Source organism: Crocuta crocuta, unplaced genomic scaffold (genome assembly GCF_008692635.1).
Source record: "Crocuta crocuta isolate KB4526 unplaced genomic scaffold, BGI_CrCroc_1.0 scaffold480, whole genome shotgun sequence".
Taxonomy (NCBI): Eukaryota; Metazoa; Chordata; class Mammalia; order Carnivora; family Hyaenidae; genus Crocuta; species Crocuta crocuta.
Genome location: NW_027532418.1, coordinates 677659 through 701157, shown reverse-complemented (window position 1 = coordinate 701157; position 23499 = coordinate 677659). Strand labels below are relative to the sequence as shown.

Sequence of the window (23499 nt, the reverse complement as noted above, 5' to 3'; positions counted from 1 at the left end):
AGCCTTTACCTTAAAAACTGTTTATATTCATACCACAGTTCCCAGTTGATTTGGAGACCCATCAAACATGCAGCGTTTCATGTCATGTTTTGTAGGAATTTTACAGATTAATGTCTTACGTCCCTGGATTCCCACTTTACAAGGCTTAGCTCTTAGAAAAATTCTTAAAATGAGAACACAAATGTATAGTGTGATTCCTCTTGTATCTAAAAATGGGATATGATGTATATGCATAGAAAACGTTTCAAGAGATGCACAAGAACATATGTAACATACTTAACATATTTAACTGATAACTTCTGGGAAACTGGGGAAGGAAAGGGGAATTTAACACTGATACTTTTTGAAATTGTTTTACCATATATGCATTAATATTGAATAAACGAGGCAGATATATAAAAATATTTTAAAGTAACATTTGCATCTTAATAGGGACGCTGGACATAATGTAAGGAAGCCACTTTTACAATAGACATTTCAGGCATCTTTTCAGCTCAATAGGCAATAGAGTTTTGAGAAAGCACAATAGTGAAGACCTTGAATCATGAAAGCACAGGTTTGGCCTCCATGGAGAGTATTCTACACTCACTATGAGATGTTCACTTTTGTTCTTATGAACAGGCGGAAGGTAGTCAATAAACATCAGTGACTAAAAGGCTGAACCCACGTAGCCCCACTGCCACATTGGTCGTGTTTAGTTGTAATCATTTCTTTGATATTTCTCACTCCCAAAGGCACAGGCATGCATGGAGAATTGTGTAGGGCTGTTTTCACAGTCTGATACCAACTACTTCATTCAGTCAAAAAATATGTTTTAATATCATGGACATCAAATAATTGGCTTATCGACTAGGTTTTCTACTTTTCCTTTGTTTCTTGAAGTATGAATGAGTCGATTGTAAGGCTGCCATTTGGTTAATTTGATGAAATAATCTTTAAATCAGTGATTATTGAAATGTATTTTCCCAGATCACTAGTAATGAGTAATGAGTAAATTATTTACTTTCCAACCCCTGTTTTACCATCAAATGTATATTCCTAGTTAGACTGTAAAAGGTGAAGTTATATTAATGACTTATAAATCCTTCTGTATGAAAAGACTCTAGAAATTGTCTGATGTAATTTTACCCTATGGCAATTCTGTCAGATGATTATTCATTGATGCTCTAATTCTTGCGATGGCAGAAATCTCACTTCCTAACCATAATAATAACCTCATGGAAGCTGACATATGTACACTCTGTTCTTTCATTCATCACAAATTAATTAATTAAACATGATACATGGGTTTTAATAACTTTTCAGAGACTAGTTACTACTATTAACTACTCATCTGGTCATTTACTTTGGATATGTGTGATTATAAAAATCATACTCAACTTTATATCCTGTCTGTGCCTGTGTGATGTTTAACCACTCAATGCATAAAATTTCTCAGCTACTTTGAAGTTCCCCGGATTAGGTTTTTATGAAGAACTTGGTTAATAGTTAATAGAACATGATTAATAGCAATTTCACTGACAACAATTAAGTTTGTGTACTTATTTCAGCTGAAATCATGTCTTTAAAAGTAATTCTTATTCTAAGTTTAAATTCCCATGATTAAAGTGTGTGGGAGTAAATTTGAGATTTGTTTAGATTTCTTTTCTGAACCACATTCCAGGCATTTAGTGTGGCTGGTGTTAGGGCAGAATCCCAGAGTTATGTGAGTGCTCTGCTACCAGCCTTAAGTGAATCATGTGCTGTAAGTTCTTATATTTACTCTATTAAGTCAAAAGAATATGTGAGGAGATATTTGTCATATTGGTTACAAAACGTAAAACGTAAACACTCACCTAAACCTCTGAACCCCTGTTGATATGGTCTAACAATGACATAAAAGGGAAATGGTACAGTATAGTGGTTAATTCCTGGATCTCTGATTTGAGTGTATGTACCCAGAATGAACAGGGTGACCATGGTCCACTTATTTTGCCTGACACTTAACTTCATTAAAATGGGAATGCATGTGCAGACTTTCTCACTTAAACTTTTCGTTATGAATATGCTTCACAATAAATTTTGAGATGTGCTTATTGAATGTGTTAATAGCTATTTCCTCTTCAATGAGATTAGATTCACAGGTATCTTGTAACATTCTACTGCCTGGAAATGTTGATTGTCCGTTAAAGGATTCCCCAGGTGTGCTTGCTGGCACAAATATTTCTTGCCCTTTAACTTAATTTTCCTCTGTACCAAACTTCTGCCTTCCATCTTTCTGCACACCATGGGGATTCTAAGGCAGAATTCCCCAGATGAATGGACTGTTAGCTCACCAAAGTATAGTTTGGTCATTGAGAGCTGACGTCCTTGCTAGAGTAGCCCTAACTTACTCTAGTGGCATGTCAGTAATAACCACAGGACATCACAATGGGAAGATTTAAAAAATGAGACAGGCATATCTGAAGATATTGCTTTCTGATATCCCTTTCTTATCTTCATGTTTTTTTTGGGGGGGGGTCAGGTAAGTGAGAAAGATAAAATTAAAGTTGGTAGTCTACTGAAATTTCAGAATTATAAGGATTTTCCCTCTCTTTTTTTTACATTCGACAAACATTTAGTGACTATCTCCCGGTTGCTAACATTTAGCAGGGGGAAATTAAACCTTTTGTGTTGTTCTATATGTCTGGATTATACCCTGATTTATAGGAAGATTTTTTATGCCTCGATCATAGTCTATTCGGGGGGCGGGGGCGGGCCCTAGAATGACTTGGCCAGAAGCTGGATCAAAACCTTGGAGGTTTTTGAAAACTCATTAAGAATAGAGCACACTTTTGGCACAGATCACTTCTGCTGATTGTTTCTATTTATGCACACTTACTTTACACGGTACTGAATATTCTGCTCCAGTCTTGAGGTTATCCTTGAAGCTACAGGGAAATCTCAGTGTGACCACAGGGGTGTTCCAGGTTTCGTGCTTGGGAGGAGCAGGTGTTGGTAGGAGTGGGGAAGGAACGAAGATGGGTAACGTTTTATCAGCTGTGTCATGTTAAATGAACACATTTCTGGAAATGAAAATGTGTTATATGTGTGAGTCTCACTTGAGAAGACTCTGCTTTTTTAGTTGCATTAGTTACAGCTAGTACCTTCGAAAATTCATTATTCATGTGTAGAGAAAGCCAATTGAAGTTTACAAATCATTGGATTAAAAATAATTAGGGGACTATCTATACTTTCACAGAAGGATTGGCTTGTAGAAGGCATCATAACTTGTCTGGTAGGTCACAGAATCTTACAAGACACAAGTCTGGGCCAGTGAGAAGAGTCAGTTAGGGGGATGCAGAGAAAACAGAAATGACAGAGGCTTTCAGTGATTCTGCTTCCTTGCGGTCAGGATCACACTGTGTTCCTTTGTAATATTGTACTTTATCCCTTCTCACAGAATTAATGGGGAATGCACAGAAACTTTGATTCCTCTGGTCTAAAATATAACGTCAATATACAAATTTCCTATAGAACTTTCAAGGTTTGATATGTTTTGCATTGGACAGACATTAGAGAAATATTTGTTTCATACTTATAACTTCTTCAAGGGCACAAACAACATATTTGGATATTATTGCATAGATCACAGACTTCTCAGTGATAAGGAGTATATTCACAGGAAATCTCTTTACAAAGACTTTTATAAACATACAAAGACTGTCAGCTGATAAAATTCCCTGAGAATATATTCAATGATGACTTCAAAATTTCTGGGCGTGAGGGAGGAGATAGAATAAATAAGTAAACCGACACTAAAAAAATTATTTTCCAAGACACTATCTCTTTTTTTTTTTTTTAAGTTTTTATCTATATTCCAGTTAGTTAATGTACAGTGTAACATTAGTTTCAGGTGTACAAGATAGGTGATTCAGCACTTTATTCATCACTGGGAGCTCATCATAAGTGCACTCCTTAATCCCCATCCCCTATTTCGCCCATCCTCCCCATGCACCTTCCGATTTGGTCAGATATCATGAATATCTATTAGTGTAAGCATGCCAAAGTTAGTTTTAGAAGTTGAGAATTCCTCAGGAATCTAAAGAAACTAGCATGTAGAACTGAAAACTGTTATAATTGTTTGATTATTTTGAACCTGTATTAAAAAGATAAAGAAGTAATAAAGGGAAGACTCATTCAAGGAATTAGAAGACAAAAGTTTGCATGTACCCTCATAAACATTTCGATCATTTTGAACTAATGAAGATTAGTAGGAAAAAAGTGATGAATAGTTTAAAACAGCTAGCTAGTGGTAATTTTCTATTTTCATTTTGATTATTTCAATTTATCTTGGGGAGAGGAAATATTCATATGCATTAATAGCTAGGGATATAAAATATTTACAGGAGAAGTGTGCACTGAAATAACTATAGATGTCAATAGAAGGGCATGCAAGATAAATCCATGGTTCGTGTTAGAGATAGTTTAAAGAGGAAAGGAAAGTATTTATGTTGATGATGACTGGGGTCCATCTCCAGGTCTTTGCTTGTACATTGCCGAGAACACTCAGAGCTTCATCTGCTGCTGGCTGCTGTTTCTAGCCCTTGCTTCATTTAGTAACAATCAAAAGATTCATTAGAAGCAAATAATTAGCTCTGAGCTGCTGTGAGGAGTGCTTTAGGATGTGAGGTCTGAGAAGTGGCCTGAACTGACAGGATTCAGAGATGAATGGAAAGATAGGATTAACCTTGTTATGGAGAAATCTGAAACACAATGTTTCATGGAGGGAATGTCAACAACAGTGCTCAGGACCCAGTCTTCCTGCCTGTGTATCCCAAACTCTCAAAGACATGGAGTTAGACGGTGGACCCTGAGGGCAGCCTCTGTAGCATGGCAGGTTTCAGCAGGCTGGCGCACTTGCTAGGTCTCTTTATCTTTTCTGAATTATGGCTATGTTATTCTGTGGGAAATGGTGTTAGCTGGAGTCTCTCCTGTCAATTCTTTGTTATTAAAATTAAAATAAGATATACATGAGTGCTTCCAATGTGAATTCTGGATTCACAGTAGCCTTTGGGTGAACCCCTCCCCCCTTAAACTTGTTGGATTCACTTTCTTGGCTTGTGATAAGGTGACAGGCAGGTGATGGGGATTGACAATGTAATTTGCCATATTCTGGACAGGATCAAAACTGTAGGATAATATGTAATAAGAAACTATGATTATCAGGTCATTCATCCATTCATCTATGCATTCACAAACATTTATTGAACACTTATTATGGACCAGACTTTGTTAATGAGATACTGTGTCTCTTTAGGGAAGTCATAGGTGTGGTAGGAGTGACACAGAGTATAGTCAAAGTAGTATCATAAACATTATGCTTGCACGGAATGACCTGAGAGCATGGAGGAGTAAGGTCATTTGCAGCTGGAAGAGGAAACCATCCTCTGGAGGTGTCGCATGAATTGTACTCATGTATGAGAAGCAGTCAGCAGAAGTACAAGGGTGCACAAAACGGTTCTGCCCTAAAGGCAAGCAAGCAAGAAAACAAATGTTAGCAAAAACAGGATTATTCAAGTAGTTCAAGAAAATTGGAGAGTTTATTGTGGGCAGAGGGGAGAATCAAGATGTGAGTCTAGGGATAGAGAGAGGCTGCATCGCCTCATGTGAAGAAGTCCAAGAGAAGGAGCAGAAGTCACTGAAGGAGTTGAAGCAGGACTATAACCAATCCAGAGGACTCTCCCAGAGGCCATCTTCTTTCTTTTCTCTTACTCCCTCAATTGCTTACTTCTTTATCTCTTTTCTCCTGTTCTATCCTTGTCAGTTCCCTCCCTTTTCCTCTCTTTTAAAAATCATCTCCCTACTTAATCAAGAAATGTATCCATTCTTTCCCCCTCTCTCTTTCTCCCATATGGGAGAAAAGATAAAAATATAAATACATAAAAGTTGAACCTCAAGACGGACCCCTTGCTGAGAACGTTTGCTATGTTGATAGCACTGATTGTTGATGAGAAGAGTTGATCACTTACTAGTGAAGATTTATGTAAGTTTTTTCAATGTTTGTGTTATGTGTTAAAATTCTGTGGATCTTGAATTTTCAGTTTTGTATTTTGTTATTCTAAAATTAAACAATTTTCACACAGTGTTATACTAGTTTCAGGGATACAATATAGTGATTCCACAACTGTATACATTACTCACTGCTCATCACATGAAGTGTCTCCTGATTCCCCATCACCTAATACACCTATTCCCGTCTTTCCTCAGACAACCAATTTGTTCTTTCTATTTGAGACCATTTTTCCAGTTCTTTCTCTGTTGTTTGTTTTGTTTCTTAAATTCCACACAGGAATGATACCATATGGTATTTATTTTCTCTGACTGACTTGTTTCACGTAGCATAATACCCTCTGTGTTCTCCATGTTGTTGCAAAGGTCATGGCCTCATTCTTTTTTATGACTAATATTCCATTGTAAATATATATACACCACATCTTTCTTATCTATCTATGTTGGACACTTGGGTTGCTTTCCATATCTTGCCTGTTGTAAATAATGCTGCAACAAATAGAGGGGTGCATGTATGCTTACAAATTCAAGTTTTCATTTTCTTTGGGTAAATACCCAGAAGTAGAATTGTTTCTACGTATTAAAAAAGTCAGCTACATCACCTCGTCTTGAACGTAGCTGCTTTATGAAGAAGAAACATTGAGGTGATTTATAACATAATGCTCTGTATTCACCAGACCCTGCGCTTCATGGGTGTCTCCTCTGTGTGTTGTGTGTGCCATTGTGTTTTGAGATTAGTGAATATACCCTGTCAGTATATTCCAGGAGCATTTTTCAAACTGCTGCTTCTGTGCTGAATTTGGTTATATGCTGGCTCTTTAGGGGCAGGAACTCAGTTTCCTAGAGCCCTCATGCTCTCCCAGAGCTAAACCATGTGATTCTTAATACACCTGGAGTTAAGCCCCATTGATTATAAAAACTGGAGAAGTTAAGCTCCATTGGCTTTCATAGCCAACTATTATGGGGACTCATCATCTCAGTGCAGGTCTCGCATGCCTGGTGTCCCTTCTGGGGAGTCTGATCCTCTTATTTCTCTCTTTGTGTGGTGTTTTCTTGTTGTGGTGACTCTCCCAGGAGTTTAATTCCAGACCTTGTTTTGGCCCTTCATACCTTTTCCCATATGGCCATATGATATGACATTTTTTTCAAAGGACTTTTGTGACCAAGAGTGAAATTTTTTGTAACGTCAGAATTTGAAGCCCAATGACATCTGTTTCTTTCAATAGCTCTGGTGCACCCTTTTATAATTATTTTTCCTTGCTCCTTTCAGGTAACACAAAGTCAATGAATCAGTCAAATTACTCTCCAGTGTCTGAATTTGTGTTGCTGGGACTTTCCTCCTATAGACCAGTGCAGCGTTTTCTCCTTGCTTTCTCTACAGTGTTTTATGGAACAATTGTTCTGGGAAACTTCCTTGTGGTGTTTGCAGTGACCTTTGACCCATATTTACATTCCCCCATGTACTTCCTTTTGGCCAATCTCTCATTCATTGATATGTGTTTTTCTACCTTAACAGTTCCTAAGATGATTCATAACCTATATTCTGGGCACAAAACCATATCCTTTCAGGGCTGTGTCATCCAGATATTTGCCCTTCATGTCCTGGGTGGATCTGAGATGGTCCTGCTCATCTCCATGGCCTTGGACAGGTATGTGGCCATATGCAAGCCCCTCCACTACTTGACTATCATGAGCCCACAGATGTGCATTTTGCTTCTGTGTGGTGCTTGGTTAATTGGCCTCATTCATGCAGTGGTCCAGTTAGCTTTTGTTGTCCATTTGCCTTTTTGTGGTCCTAATGAGATAGATAGCTTTTACTGTGACCTTCCTTGGTTTATCAAACTTTCCTGCACAGACACCTACAGAATGGAATTCATGGTTACTGCCAACAGTGGGTTCATTTCCATGGGCACCTTCTTCTTATTGCTTATGTCCTATATCTTCATCCTGGTCACTGTATGGAAACGTTCCTCAGGTGGTTTGTCTAAAGCGTTTTCTACTCTGTCAGCTCACATCACTGTGGTGGTTTTGTTCTTCGGACCGTGCATCTTTGTTTATGTGTGGCCATTTCCCACAGTGCCAGTGGATAAGTATCTTGCCATCTTGGACTTTATGATTACACCCATTCTGAATCCTGTTATCTACACACTGAGGAACAAGGACATGAAGATGGCAATGAAGAGACTGAGTAGTCAACTCCTCAGTTTGAGAATGATCTCCTAAATAACTCACAAGAGGACGAGTTGCTCTATGCATTTTCACACAACTTCAAATAATACAAATGTTTAAATAATTATACAAAATTGGATTTTTCCTTCAAGTCACACTTTATAATATTCAGACTAGATCGCTGATTGTGAGGGTACATTGAACTATCAAATTAACACTCTATTTAACAAGTTGTTTGACAACTGAATTAAAGCTTAGGAAAGGTATGAGAAGTTGATGGAAAAGCTTGGATTATAGATTTAGAATCTGCTGAACGTCTGACCTCAGACATTAGATCATCTGGATTCAGATTACTCAACTTGGAGCTAATATACTCAAACTTTTGAGGGAACTATGAATATACAACTATCTTTCAATTTAAACCTGGGATATGAACATTTCAATTTTATTGTTTTCTGAAAAACAAAATATGCGAGAGGATTTAAAACAAAAAGAGAGCTGTGAGGTAGACAGAATAGAGATAAGGTAGTGTCATTAGGAAAGCCTGAAGTATATGGGTGGGAAAACAAGAGGGACAGACTCAGAAATAACATGTTTCTTATATTTGGCCTGTGGCTATTACTCTTACCCTAGCTTTTCTCAAATCCAATGGACTCATGCTATCTCCATTTGGCTTAGGACAGGGAAAAATATATATTATAGATATAGAATATATATTATATTTATATTATATATTATATATGTATGTATCTTATTTCACAATTTTTGAAATTCATACTTAATGCCTATGACCACTCAATATTCCTAAATGTCAAATAGGGAATAATGTGATCATTTAATTGTGATATTATTATCCAATAATCATAGTGTCCAAATTCTTAGTTCACAATTTTTCTCTAGTAACTTTTCTTGTATTGCTCTTTTCTTGTTCAAAATATTGGCCTCAAGTGTACATGTGTTTGCACATTTGTGTGTATATAATCTGTAGAAATTGCAAAACTGATTTAATTTGTATTTTGCTTTCATAACAAGAAATCCAAGACAAATTCACTGCTAGACTATAAAAGGACTCTTGTCCTGAGTGTTTGGGATTTTTTCTGATGATAAAATCAGTAGTATTTTATATTTTTTCCTGTTCATTATTACTTTGTTGCTCAATATTTATATTTGTAATGGATTCTTTCTGGCTACAGTACATTGGAAAGGACCTACAGAAACCCAGATTTCTGAGTGAAGAATATGCCATATCTTTAAGGTGAGCAGGAAAAGAGAGAAGGCTGATGTTCTAAGCTCAAAAACTTTGAAGAATGGGGTACCTGGCTAGCTCAGTCATAGAGCCAGAGCATGCTGATTCTTGATTTTGGTGTTGTGGGTTTGAGCCCCACATTGTGTGTAGAGATTACTTAAAAATTTTAAAATAAAATTCTGAAGTGCAAACCTGAATCACCTAAAATCTTTAAGACTAAAGAGCAAGAGAACTGTTAGAATCATAATTGACATTTGGAGGTGAGGGGTGCCTGGGTGGCTCTGTAGGTTAAGTGTATCACTTTGGGTCTGGTCATGATCTCAAGGTTCAGAGCCTCATTGGGCTCTGTGCTGACAGCCTGGAGCCTGCTTCAGATTCTGTGTCTCCGTCTCTCTCTGCCCCTCTCCCACTTGTGCTCTGTCTGTTTCTCTCAAAACAAATATATATTAAAAAAAAAAAAAACTTGGAAGGGATATATCCAAGAAGGTATAAACCAGAAGTGTACTGAGTCTTATAAATAATGCAATCTGATTCAAATAAGCTCAATATCTGATTGGATTGAGGTGATTCCAACTTAATATTCTATGTCTCATGGAAGAAACAGTAAATGGCTTCTGGAGGAATATTTTGTCAGATCTACATCATTATTTTTTTATACAAAAAGCCTAAAATACATAAAATGGGAACATGCAAAGAAGCAACGATGTATGTCTCATAATTAAGAGGAAAATAGTAAAAGAAGAACCCAGAAGGCTCAATTGTTGAAATTAGTAAAGAATATAAAATCAGATATTTTAAGAGATTATAGTCAGAAAAATGGAGGGAACAATAAAAAAATGAAGAGAAAGAACCAAATGATAATTTAGAACTGTAAAAGCAACATGAAATTATGAATTTAAGTGTACCTAAAAACAGTGAACACAGAAGAATCAGTGGAATCAATGACAAGTGTGTAGATGCCCATATTGATGTGCAGAGATGTAAAGGACAAAAAAGAAATCATAAGGTATATAGGCATATGTGTATACATACACAGAAATAATAATTATTTTATGTAGGGTGCCTGACACCCTCTATTTTGGAACGTTACAAAATACACAAGATCCTGTTACCTTTACAACACAGTATGAAATTTGGAGCCTAGTCCCCTTCCTCAGAGCCCAGGATCCCAGAGACTCCTTATCTCCCTAAGCCAGTGTGAAATCCTGCCCTCAGAACAGAGACTTATGGGGGTCAGGGGTGAAGAAGCAGCTCTGGCTGGAGGCAGACCTGGTGAGGATCCAGACCAGCAGGTGGTGCAGAGGTCAACAGTACTGCATACAGAATGCCTGAAGTGATGCCCTGTGGGTAGGTGTTCCAGCTGGGAGCAGCCCCAGGAGCCCAGATTCTGGGCTTCCTTCTAAAGACTAGGGAAGAAGTTCACTGAGGAAGGCTTTGAAGCACAAAGTGATGAATGACTGCCTCCAAGTCTCAAGATAACGCTTGTCTGCAGCCAAATGACTTTAAGATATTTCAGACCTTTCCTGTGGCTGGTCCTAGAGCCAAAGTATTACAGAAATTGATGAGTTTCTACTCTGATAAGGAAACTGGGTGGAGGAGTAGACTTTATTTATTTTTTAAAATTTTTTATGTTTTATTTGTTTCTGACAGAGAGAGAGACAGCATGAACAGGGGAGGGTCAGAGAGAGAGGGAGATACAGAATCTTAAGCAGGTTCCAGGCTCTGAGCACAGAGCCCGACGTGGGGCTCGAACCCATGAACTGTGAGATCATGACCTGAACTGAAGTTGAACACTTAAGGGACTGAGCCACCCAGGCACCCCAGGAGTAGACTTTAAATAAAAATGGCCTGATTCATTTTGCAAAGTGCTTTTCTACTTAAGACAAACCAAAATGTTACCACCAAACACACCTCTTTCATAAGAGAATTCGTAGTGTTTCTATACTTGGAATATTATGTTTGTTTTATTAACTGGATGTTTATATTTTGTGAAGGAAAACATTTTTGTTAAAAAATTGAATATTTTTAGTTTGTTTTTCCCAAGTTTTTGTTTTAATGTTTATTTTAGAGAGAGAGAATATGAGTGGGGGAGGTGCAGAAAGAGGGAGACACAGAATCCAAGCAGGCTCCAGGCTCTGAGCTATCAGCACAGAGCTGATACTCTGTTTGAGGTTTCGTACTCTGTTGAGTTTGAGGGTTCAAACTCACAAACTGGGAGATCATGACCTGAGCTGAAGTCAAATGCTTAACTGACTGAGCTGACCAGGCGCCCCCCAAAATTTGTATACCATAACAAAGCTTGTTCTTTTCTCATCAATTTACAGTTTTGAAATGAAGATAAGCGAGTAGAAAACTGGGGAAAGAATAGGCTTTATTAATCAAATGATGTCTTGAGTTTTCTAAATCTCTCTTTAAGCATGAGAGCTGTGTTTTAGCAAACTTGTTTGGAAAGATTCATAAACATTAGATTACTCCATTCTGTGTATGCAACAGATTTGGCCATTGTCTTCCCATTTTCCTCTACTTTACAGTTCTGGTGGTACCTTAAAAAATATACTACAGTATTTCATATCTTCAAAAATGTTGAAATGTGATCTTCAGAGCATTGCAAATGATTACAACAAAACAATGTGAAAGTGCTACAACCTGAATGAATTCTTAATGTCTCAAGTTACAACCTGAATGAATTCTTAATGTCTCAAGTGTTTTACTTTGATGATGTGCCTTTGATTTGATTGGGAACATTTTAAAAAGGATATCTGAATGTATTTGTAATCATCTTTGATGAGCTTGAAATAAAATTTCTGCTCAATTCATCACTAAAAAGAACAATATGAAATTTGAAGTATGTCCTGCTCCATGGGTTTCAGATAAGGAGATGTAAATTTGCATACCTTTGTGAAATACAGAGTAGGAAGAAATCTTAAGATGTTGATGTGAGGCTTGGAGGAAATGGTCAGGAAAGAATTCTTGAGATGTTTTCAGTGCAGAAAGATGCTTTAATTATAGCCTGGGGACAGGACCTGAGGATAGAAAAGGTTGTACTTTTGCTGTATGAACCTGGTGGTGTAAGGGGGAGAGGACGTGCAAGGACTATGAGATCATAAATGTTTTCTTCTAATTCCTACTTGTAAAACTACTTTTGGAAGATTTCTCTGGTGCTTATCATTCAGCTTGATATTAATTAATGGCAAGATGTACAGGCAGTCACGAGACCCTTTAAGAATGTAGTAACTAACAGTATTTGATCCATTTAAGAACTATGCAGGTTACAGATCAGCCTTCTAGGTTAAAAGTGAACATTTTCCTGCTCTGTCCCTCATCAGTTATATTAAATGTAGTAATGAACAGTTCACAAACTTTGTGTATAATCCAGTTGCTTGCAGGCCATTTGAACTCTGAAATTAATTAAATGGATAATTTGTTCTAAAATCAGGCTTTTTGGCCTCACTCTCATAACATTTTCCCTACTTTTATCTGATATAGATAATGAACTTTCTAACCCATTTACAAATAAAAAGAGAAGAAGCAAAATCCCTAAAGGTTGTTAGTATATCTATCTTTGTATTTAATTTCGCTCATCTTCTGAAGATTATCATACTGTTTCACAGATGGCTAAAATATGAGGTTGAGGGGACAACACTCTCTTCAGATTATGATTATGATTCATTTTTTTCTGAGGATGATAGGTAATACTTAATTATTACCTTTACAATAGTCCCTTCAGATAAGGTAGCTAGAGCTTTAACTAATTGAGAGACTAATTTATCCATTTATAAAAAATAAAGAGCAGGGGCTCCTGGGTGGCTCAGTCGGTTTGGCAGCCCACTTTGGCTCAGGTCATGATCTCGCAGTTAGTGGGTTCGAGCCCCCGTCAGGCTCTGTGCTGATAGCTAACTCAGAGCCTGGAGCCTGTTTCAGATTCTGTATCTCCCTCTCTCTCTGACCCTCCCCTGCTCACGCTGTCTCTCTCTCTCTCTCAGAAATAAATTTTTAAAAATTTTTAAATAAAAATTTGAAAAAAAAAATAAAAAGCAGTACCCCATACACTGACCTGTTGATCAGAATTTAGAGATCTATGTCAAGTGCTTTGCTCAAATAAATATTTAGCATAAAAGGAAACTTTAAGATCAGGTGCTGAAGTAGCAGCACCAGTAGTAGTAAATAACATTAACATTGTTATTAATTTTAATTTATTCTTGAGCACAACGAAACCATAGTCATAGAGACTGGCCAACTTTTCCAGACAGGAAATCATTTTACATTCAGTGATCAGCAAGTGATCATGGAATATAATAGAATTGACATAAAACTTTTATCTAGAGATACCCATAATTTCCATATGTGAATTGGGAATGCTTCCCAGTCCAAAGTAATAAGACAGGTATGGCTAATTCAGAGATTTACAATGCACATTCTAATAGCCTGAGACCCTAAAATACTCATAGAAATCTGTATGCTAACATAATCTCTTAATGGCATTTTTAATTTCTTGGTTCCTTAGAGTGTAAATGGCCGGATTTAGAAGAGGTGTGATGACTGCATAAAACACAGCCAGAAACTTGTCCACCCAGGTGATGCTGAGTGGCCACAGGTAGATAAAGATGCAAGGCCCAAAGAAGAGCACCACCACTGTGATGTGGGCAGTGCAGGTGGAGAGAGCCTTGGATGTGCCATCCTTGGAGTGAAGGCAGATGGTAAACAGAATATAAGAGTAAGAGATTAGCAAGAGAATGAAACAAATGGTTGCCAGTACCCCACTGTCAGCATTTATCCACATTTCTAGGATATGGGTGTCTATGCAAGCTAGCTTGATCATCAGTGGAATATCACAGAAAAAAGTATCCAATTCCCTGGGTCCACAGAAGGGCAGCTTTATAATCATAGCTAGTTGGCTTATTGAATGCATAAAGCCAATGATCCATGATGTTATCACCAACCCAATGCACGTTTGTCTGTTCATGATGCTGGAATAATGGAGTGGCTTGCAGATGGCCACATAACGGTCGTAGGCCATTGACACAAGCAGTACCATCTCACCCCCTCCAAAGAAATGTCCAAAGAAAACTTGACACATGCAGCCTTCAAAGGAGATAGTCTTGTTTTCCTTGAGAAAGTCTGTGATCATTTTAGGGGTAGTGACTGAGGAAAGGCAGAAGTCAATGATTGAAAGATTGGCTAACAGGAAGTACATGGGGGAGTGGAGATGGAGGTCAGCAATAATTAGGAACACAATGAAGATGTTGCCCAAAATGGTGATCAGATAAAGTGAAGAAAATATCACCAGGAGAAAGGCCTGGAGCTCCCGTGAATTACAAAGTCCCAAAATAATAAATTCAGATACCACAGACTGGTTTACTTCTTCCATTTAGTCCAGTTTGTTCTAAATTCACCTGAAGGAAAAATAAGAAGTGCATTTTTCAGAGTAACCGTAAATATTAATCAAGATAGTTTCTTCTACATTGCTGATGGAAGTGTATACAAATACACTCAGTGTGGAAAAAAGTTTGGCTTTATCTTGTAGAGTTCAATAATCACAAATTCTGTGGTTCAGCAATTTTACTCCCATTTCTATATCCAGAATAAACTCTCTGATATGCGTGTATAAAGAGAAATTTATAATAATCCTCATAAACAAGACAATGGGATATTATTCAGAACCATAACAAACTACAACTATAAAATGATATAGATTTATCTTAGACATAATACCAAATGAAAAAAAAGTCCAGAATGGATCCACTCAGCAAAATTTTCATAAAGTGAGGATAGAAAAATAATGTATACTTTGCACGATCTAATATTAATGATAAAACTATGTACAGAAAGAGAAGATGTAAGATGTAAGTAACCTCAAGTGAAGGGAGATGAAAGGTTGGCATAAGGATGAGCATATAACCCGTTGTATGTTATTATCCATTGTCTAGATCTTGTATTAGGTCATGTTTCCATCAATGTAATTTTATCATTAAATAAACAAGCAAGCAACACAAAATGGGCATGGAAAAATAGAGTATGTTATGAATCAAGAATGGTGATCACTTTGGGATGCTTGGCTGGCTCAGTTGGTAAAAGGCGACTCTTGATCTTGGGGTTGTAAGTTCCAGCCCCATGTTGGGTATAGAGATTACTTGACAATAAAAAATCTTTAGACAAACAGAATTATGATCATTCAAGACTGTAGACCTGAGGTAAATTGACATTTTTTAAAAATGACATTGTTTAGAGGCTGTATGTTCTATTTATAAATTTGAAAAACTGACACAATATTTAATACATTATTGAAGGTTAATGTTTTTAAGCTATTTATTTTTGAGAGAGAGAAAGAGAGAGAGAGGGAGAGAGAGAGAGAGAGAGAGTGGAGGAGGGACATGGGGGGGAGAGGGAGTCTCAAGCAGGCCCTGCATTATCAGTGCAGAGCCCAATGTGGGGCTCAAACTTACAAACCATGAGATCATGACCTGAGCTGAAATCAAAAGTCATACATTTAAGTGACTGTACCCCTGACTTAATTTTTTAATGAATAAATAGATAAACCAATCATTTTAAACAGAGATATTAATACTATTTTGACAAAATGTCAAAACTTTTTCAGTAATGAACATAGTTAAGTACAAGGGCACATAAACTAATTAAATACAAGGTAGTTAAAAATCAGTTAAAGAATAAATGGTCTCAGCATAAAGAAAGGATAACTCATGAGCACCAGGCAGAAATATTCTCTGTTCATGAAATTCAAAGCTTACATAACTAGTAAGAAATTACTTATAGCCTGAAGTGTATCAGCCATTGTGAAAGCTTTAATTTTGAAATGACACTTTAAAATGTGATTAAAGCCATTTTGCCAGACATGGTATAGGACCATCGAATACACAATCTGGTGTTAGGTTGCTGATTCAAAACGGGATGGCTTCTGAGAAACTAACATCTGGAAATCTCTGGGTGGACTAAAATGATCCAAAGTTTGTAATTAACTCTGGGAGAGAGACTATGCATCAAGTTACTTGAGGCAAAGAGTTGTTTTTTTTTTTTATGTTACAAATGGGAGTTTCAGAGTTAGGCAAATTTCTTCATTTCCAACATATCCATAGGAAGCTATTTCCATTCAGTCTCACTTGCTTTAGTGTGAGAAGCCATGATTTTTGAAATATGTTCTTTCCAACAATTTTGGCAGATAGTTCTTTCCAAACCATCTTTTGTAATAGCAGAGTAAATGGCAAATACAAATTATACTTATCAACAAGTTAGAGAAACTAAGTTTGTCACTAAAGTAGTCATTTTTGCTGTTTAAATTACTTTAAAGATCTAATAATCCTATCAAACTGGAAAAGAGGTTCATATTCTTTCTCTCTCTCCCTTTCTACTTTTCTCTCTTCCCAGTTTGCTTTTTCCTTCTTCTTTTTTCCCCATCTCCTTCTGATTGTCCCCTGACCTGCTTCTTTCAAAACCTTCTTGATCTGAATGGCTTTGCACAATGGATCGATTATCTCCAGCAGCCACTACTAATTTTTGATGTCTGGTGTTCATAGTCCTCTATCAAAGCTGGAAACCAGCTTTATAGTATTTTTTTCATTTTTTTCTATATAATTTAGAGATGTAATGAACACTTTTAGCCATTGGTTCATGACCATGACAATAATCATACTCATTTTACTGCTGAAAAGATGAGTTAAAAGGTAAATGCCCAAAAGGAACACAGTTAGCAGAGAATCTATATGGAGTTAGCTTCTGGAAAAAATGTTGGTTTAGAGAAAAGTTCAGTGTGGTTGAGAATAAATATGATTTTTATGAATCAAAAACAATAAAACTCTTCATAAGACTACATGTCCTATAAAGAGGTAATTGATATAAGAAGAAATATTAATGATCAGTAGCTCTATAAAAAGTATTCTCTGTATCTATAATAATTCTATTATCTTTCTTGGCACTAAGTGCTTCTGGTTTCCTCTAATTTAGTCTGTTATCCTCACTGTTGTCTATAATAAAATTGTTGATGTTGTTTAAATCCATGAGAGTTATCAGATACCAGAGATGAAACAAGAACAGAGTTAGAAAGTACTAGATGTTGGAAGGCCCTTTAATTTTTTTAGTAAGGTAAATAAGAATTTATTGAATTTATTTTAACTATGTACTCTGATCATTTTTGGACACTGCAGATGAAAAAGAAATAGTCTCTAGGTACTGTAGGTTATACTAAAGCAAAGTCTATGCCTGCATTCTCACCTAATATTTGCTTTAAAAGTTGTTAATATTATTTTAGTTGAATTACAAAAGACAAAATATTACTACTAAATTAACTATATTAATAGGTTAAATGCTGTTATAATTTATTTTCAATAATGTCCTAGGTAGGAGAGTTAAATCTTGAATCCAAGGGTATAAGAGTAAAGTCAAGTGACTTAAAGCAGAACTCACCAAAGAGAATCAAAACTTAGGTGTGGGAGGGAAGGAAAAAGGAATAAAGGAGGGAAGGAAGGAAAAAAGAAAGAAAGAAAAGAAGGGAAAGAAAGAAAGAAAGGAAAGAGAAAGAAATAGAAAGAAAGAAAAGGAAGGAAGGATGGAGGGAGGAAGGGAAGGGAAGGGAAGGGAATGGAATGGAAGGGAGGGAAGGAAGGAAGGAAGGAAGGAAGGAAGGAAATGAGACAATATGTTCTTTTTTGAACTACAAATTTTAGGGTCATGTAAAAACTAAGCCTCCCTATTCTGTGTCTGCCTGCTTTCTCTCTGAATACCCACTGTACTAGAAATTTCCCTCACTTTCTTTAACTTAATCTCCACAATAACCCCATGAAATAGGTCTCATTACTCTGAGGTTGATCCCATTTATAACCTGTTAGAAGTCCTAGAACAGAGAAATAGTGTGACTGGGGTGGGGAGTGGGTACACACCCAATGTCTCTGAGTCCAGTACTTCTCTTTCTTTGGTATTATTCTGCATTCCCTTCTGTCCATTTCCAAAAGCACAATTCCATTCCCATGGTAACTATTGACTGCTATAACTTTTGAGAGATTTCATTCCATATTTTCTATCAGGATTTTTACTCAGCTAAATTATTAACAATCCATTTTTCCATGTTTGGAAATTTCTGTTATTTATGCCTACATATCTATGCCTGGAACATAATCCAGAAAAACTGTAGCCCCTGAATACTGTGGTGCTGTGAGAACCCAAATACTTCCTCAACCAGGGCATTTAGAGAGCTGTGAGACTGTATAGAAGGCATTCTTTCCTACGCTAGATGGAGCCCAGAAGTCCCAAATGTAACTAGGAGAAGAAACCCTTGATATTTCTGGAAACTATGCCCAAATTCCGAGCAATCCCAATTGGTATGTATGGTAATATAGTATTAAAACATTGAGAAACTATCTTAAATGTGATAGAGGAAGGGAATTAATGGAGTAGTTAAGAAATTTACAGAGTATAGATTGTACCTTCTTACCAGAGAGATGCCATATTTGACCATATTTTTTCCTATAGATAAAGCATTGTTTATATTCTAACTAGAATCTGAAATAAGCTCATATTGCAGCAAAACAAATAATCCATTTTTTGTTGTGACCAGTATCCATGTGAGAGTGTGCACTATATATCCACTGTAGAGAATACCCTCTGGGGTAGGATAATTTCAGCTACCCATGCTATCCATGTTCCTTTGGCACCTCTTAATTTCTGAGTTCTTCTGAACTGAGAATGTCACGTGAACGTGTGCCTTTTGTTAAGGTCAAAGACAGACCTGGTCTGTGCAATTATAAAAGTTCCACTGATAGAAGTTAAGCACAGTTTTAAAACATTTCTTTGGCTACCTTATTTTTTTAAAGAAAAATATTATTTTAAAATTAAATTGCCATTCTAGTCCCTTCAGGATCCAGATGACTTAGGTGAATGGTCAGAGAAGAAGGGAAATGAGCTGGTTACAGATGTACTGCATCTGTGTCTATGTCAGAACACCCAGCCTTGAATTGCTGGCTTCATGGGGTTTTAATGGAGAGTAGAAAAGCATTTTGAAGTCTCAAGAATATCTGTGGTTACGGGAGCAAAGTTATGGGTTCAGTGTTAGGTGAAAGTCTGGGGCACCTGGTTGGCTCAGTTGTTTAAGCATCGGTCTTTGGTTCGAGTTATAATCTGATGGTTTGTGGGTTCAAGCCCCATGTTAGGCTCTGTGCTACCAACTAAGAGCCTGGAGCCTGCATTGGATTCTGTGTCTCCCTCTCACTCTGCCCCTCCTCAGCTTGCACTTTGTCTCTCTCTCTCTTTCAAAAATAAAATAAACATTAAGAAAACTTAAACAACAATGTTGGGTGAAAGTCTGCATTATTAATATTCTTTTAGATAACAAAACACTAACAGAAGCCTGCCTTTTTATTTTCCTTGACAAAGTATTAGTAAATCAAGTATTTTTTATCCAAATGCAACACTTTAGAGGTTTGAGAAGGAAATATGATAATATGTCTCTATCTGCCTTTTCTTATTACTTTTTTTAACCACACACAAATCTGTTCACATTTTGGTGGTTGTTTTAGTTTCCTTTTAATGCAATTACAGAATTATAAGTACACATATTCACATATTTTTGGGAGGAGTCTTATTTATGTTTGAATAGATAAGATATAGAAATGTACATTAATTTATTTAAAATTTATTAAAATCAATTTATGCTAAGTATCTTTCTTTCAACGGTAATTATTACTCTTAGGAAAACAAAGAAATTAGGAGAAAATTTATTTAAAACATATTTCAGTTTTTGTTCAAAAGTAAAGATATATTTTTATTTTTTTAATTAAAAAATGTTTATTTATTTAGAGATAGAGAGTGAGCAGGAGAGGGACAGAGAGAGAGGGAGACAGAGAATCCCAAGCAGATTCTGCACTGTCAGTGTGAAGCCTGACGCAGGTCTTGAAGTCACCGAACTGTGAGATCATGATCTGAGCCAAAATCAAGAGTCTGACACTTAATGAAATGAGCCACCCAGATGTCCTGGTAAAGGTATATTTTTTAAAGTTTCCATTCACAGTTTACGGATGGAAGCTTGGGATTTGGAAGGCAAATGTAGAAAAACAATGAGATATAAGGATGGGATTGCTGGACTTGACATTAACTATGTGGATACTGTCAGTGATGTGAATCCACTAGTCAACCTGGCTAAAAAGCAGGCAAGAAAGGTGGTATCTCAAGACATAGCCTAGAAACATCAGTACGTTAAAGTATAGATGATTATGTTTAAGGAGTGGAAACCACACATAGTCTAGTAAATAAACTAGTTATTGCCTTGTGTGAACATTCTAGACAATCTGAAGAGTACAAACATTTTAAAATATGGTAACTACACTAAAATAACATGGATTATGCAGTAAAGCAGAGTTATATATCTTCACTTCAACCCCATGTTAGCTCATCAAGGAGTGGCTGTGATGCAGTGTATTGCATAATGACTTTCTGTTGTTTATTTCCTTCTCCTCTCATGGGTAGAGAACATTTTCTAAATAGACATTTTACTAGTCCTGACTGATGGGGGACTCTACACAAGTTCCAAGCATTTACCAAGTATAGACTTCCTAGTCACTATCCCTATGTCTGGTACATTCTATGTAGGTATTCTAGGGGGGTAAGTGAGTCTTACATTTCAGCTCTACCAAGGAAAAGAAACTATAGTAGAGGAGAATGTCAATCTGTTCAACTGAGAGAGGTTTTAATACTGTTATTCTTTGAGTGAGAAGGGAGTAGTTATCTCATTAGATTTTGCTTACCTATCCCTAGGTAAAAGTAAAAGAGTGGAAAGTCTCAGAGGCTTTCACCTAAGAAGATGAGCATTTATGTAGCAAAGGGCATTTGGATGTATCATCTTCCTAAAGTGGGTCCAATCAGGCAGAGGGAAGTAATTTTAAAGGACTGGGGAAAATGTAATTGTGATAGAGGATGAGGGCAATACTTTTTGCTCGTATTGATATGTTCACTTACCAGGGATTGAATTTGATTTGATTTGATTTCATTTAATTTCTTTTTTTTTTTTATTTTGAGAGAGAGAGTGAGAGTGTGAGTGGGGGATACGGAGAGAGAATATTAAACTCCAAATTCAGTGTGGAGCTTGACATGGACCTTGATCCCATGACCCTGGGATAATGACCTGAGACAAAATTGAGTCACCTAAACTGACTGAGCCACACAGGTGCCCTAACTTAACAGGGATTTTAATCACTTATCAATCAATAATCCTGGATATGAGCAAGCCACTTTGGGATCCATGTTATATTGTACATCATAATCCTAAAGCATGTGTCAATATCCACAGCTGACAGTTTTTACTGGAATGTTTGCTGGCTAGGGGACCAGCCAAACTGCATGAGAGTGATGATGAAACCTTGAGTAAGTGCCTGATAGGAGCAAGCAAAGAACCCACAACATCATAAGCTCAGGTATGAGAGTTAACACACATGCACACAATTCAAAAAGACTCAAAATTTGGGGGCGCCTGGGTGGCTCAGTTGGTTAAGCATTAGACTTCGGCTCAGGTCATGAGCTCATGGTTTGTGGGTTTAAGCCCTATGTTGGCTCTGTGCTAGCAACATGGGGCCTGCTTGGGATTCTCCCCATTTTTCTTTCTCTTTCTGCTGCTCACCCACTCATGCTGTGTCTCTGAAAATAAATAAATAAACTTAAAAAAAAAGACTCAAAACAGTTACCATTGGGTTTACGCTATTCATTAATGTTTAAGGCAGAGGAAGGAGGTGAAATTTAAATAACGATGTCTGCAAATAAGTTGTTGCCAACTTAAAAAGGCATACGTGTTTATATATCACAGGGGATGTTAGGAAAAAGACATAGATATTCATGTCTTAAACCAGAACGCTGGATTATGTTAGGAAGGGCTATTCTAAGACCACTGACTCAAAAAAAGTTATAATTTGGAGTTAAGTGATTATTACATAAAAAGGAATTCACTTACATAGTAGTAGGTAGACTTGTTGAATGTTGGCCTGGGTCTTCTCCCAGACTGACAGTGTAAAGAACAATAGGCTAGTGGCACTGAGGTCGCTGATCAGCAGACTGCTCATAATTTTGTTTGTGTTGACCACCTGAATTCAGATGGGCTTCTATGAAATAAGAGGGAGGCAATTAAACTCTGTTCTTTTATTTGACTTTATTGTCTTTTATATCAACTGCTTGTTTGAAGAAAAAGCAGAAAGTATTAAGACAACTTAAACTGAGTTGTTTTTCTAAGTTGTTTTCTCACCAATATTTGAAAAATGCCTTTTTTTTTTCATCTTGAGTACTTTGGATAGTCAACTAGATTAAAAATTTCTATGGCTTTAAACCTGTACTTCTGTATTTCTCTAGCTGCTAGGCAATGGGGCTCCTAATCCATTACAATGAGAAAAAAAATACTGAAAACCTCAGCCTAATTAATAAAATTATAAGTAAGGCAAAGACATCTATGAGCTGAGAACTGTTGTGCACATGTAATAAGGAGGGAAGAATTAAGCAGTGTAATTATGGATGTGTTCCACTGCCCACATTTTTTTTCAAGCGTCAAACTGTTAATCATTCAGATGTTCACCAGCCACAACACTGGGCCTAGATAAGCCTCTCTTCTTTCTGCCACCTAATGACATGAATGTGACACAAAAGCAACCATACCTGCAATGCCTCTGGGGCAGTGTATTTGGAAGATTGAACAATTCAGGTTTTATTTTCCTGTGGATGAAGGATCAGCTGGCCCTGACTTAGGATATTGCGCAGAAGAGGCTGAAATTACAAAACATTTATACTTCAAGGTGAACATATTCTAACACCAATGTGTTAACTCATCTGAGACCCCAGGACACTCTTCCAGGCACTAAGTTTCCAGCATTCAAACTCTCAGCAAGAAGGCTGCCTTGCTTCTCCTCCCTTGGCACATGTAGCACAGGGGGTGCACATGCAGCAGCTTGAGTCAGGCCGGGTCATGTCCAGCGTGGAGCCCAATATGAGGCTTGAAATCACAACCTGAGATCAAGACCTGAGCTGAGATCAAGAGACAGACCCTCAACCAACTAAGCTACCCAGGCACTCTTACTTCC

At 37.0% G+C, this 23499-nt stretch overlaps 2 protein-coding genes and 1 non-coding gene across 3 annotated transcripts; 1 reads left to right on the top strand and 2 right to left on the bottom strand.

Moving 5' to 3' along the window:
• The first annotated feature begins 7314 nt into the window (after positions 1–7314).
• LOC144243882 (olfactory receptor 4F6-like) lies at positions 7315–8253 on the top strand. Its single transcript, XM_077779016.1, has one exon. The coding sequence runs from the start codon at positions 7315–7317 to the stop codon at positions 8251–8253; it is 939 nt and encodes a 312-aa protein (XP_077635142.1).
• A 5651-nt stretch (positions 8254–13904) lies between these two features.
• LOC144243883 (olfactory receptor 4K3-like) lies at positions 13905–14819 on the bottom strand. Its single transcript, XM_077779018.1, has one exon. The coding sequence runs from the start codon at positions 14811–14813 to the stop codon at positions 13905–13907; it is 909 nt and encodes a 302-aa protein (XP_077635144.1). The 5' UTR covers positions 14814–14819.
• An 8146-nt stretch (positions 14820–22965) lies between these two features.
• Positions 22966–23098, bottom strand: LOC144243912 (small nucleolar RNA SNORA17). Its single transcript, XR_013338799.1, has one exon. It is a non-coding gene; the product is annotated as a small nucleolar RNA SNORA17 (small nucleolar RNA).
• Between the last annotated feature and the right edge of the window lie 401 nt (positions 23099–23499).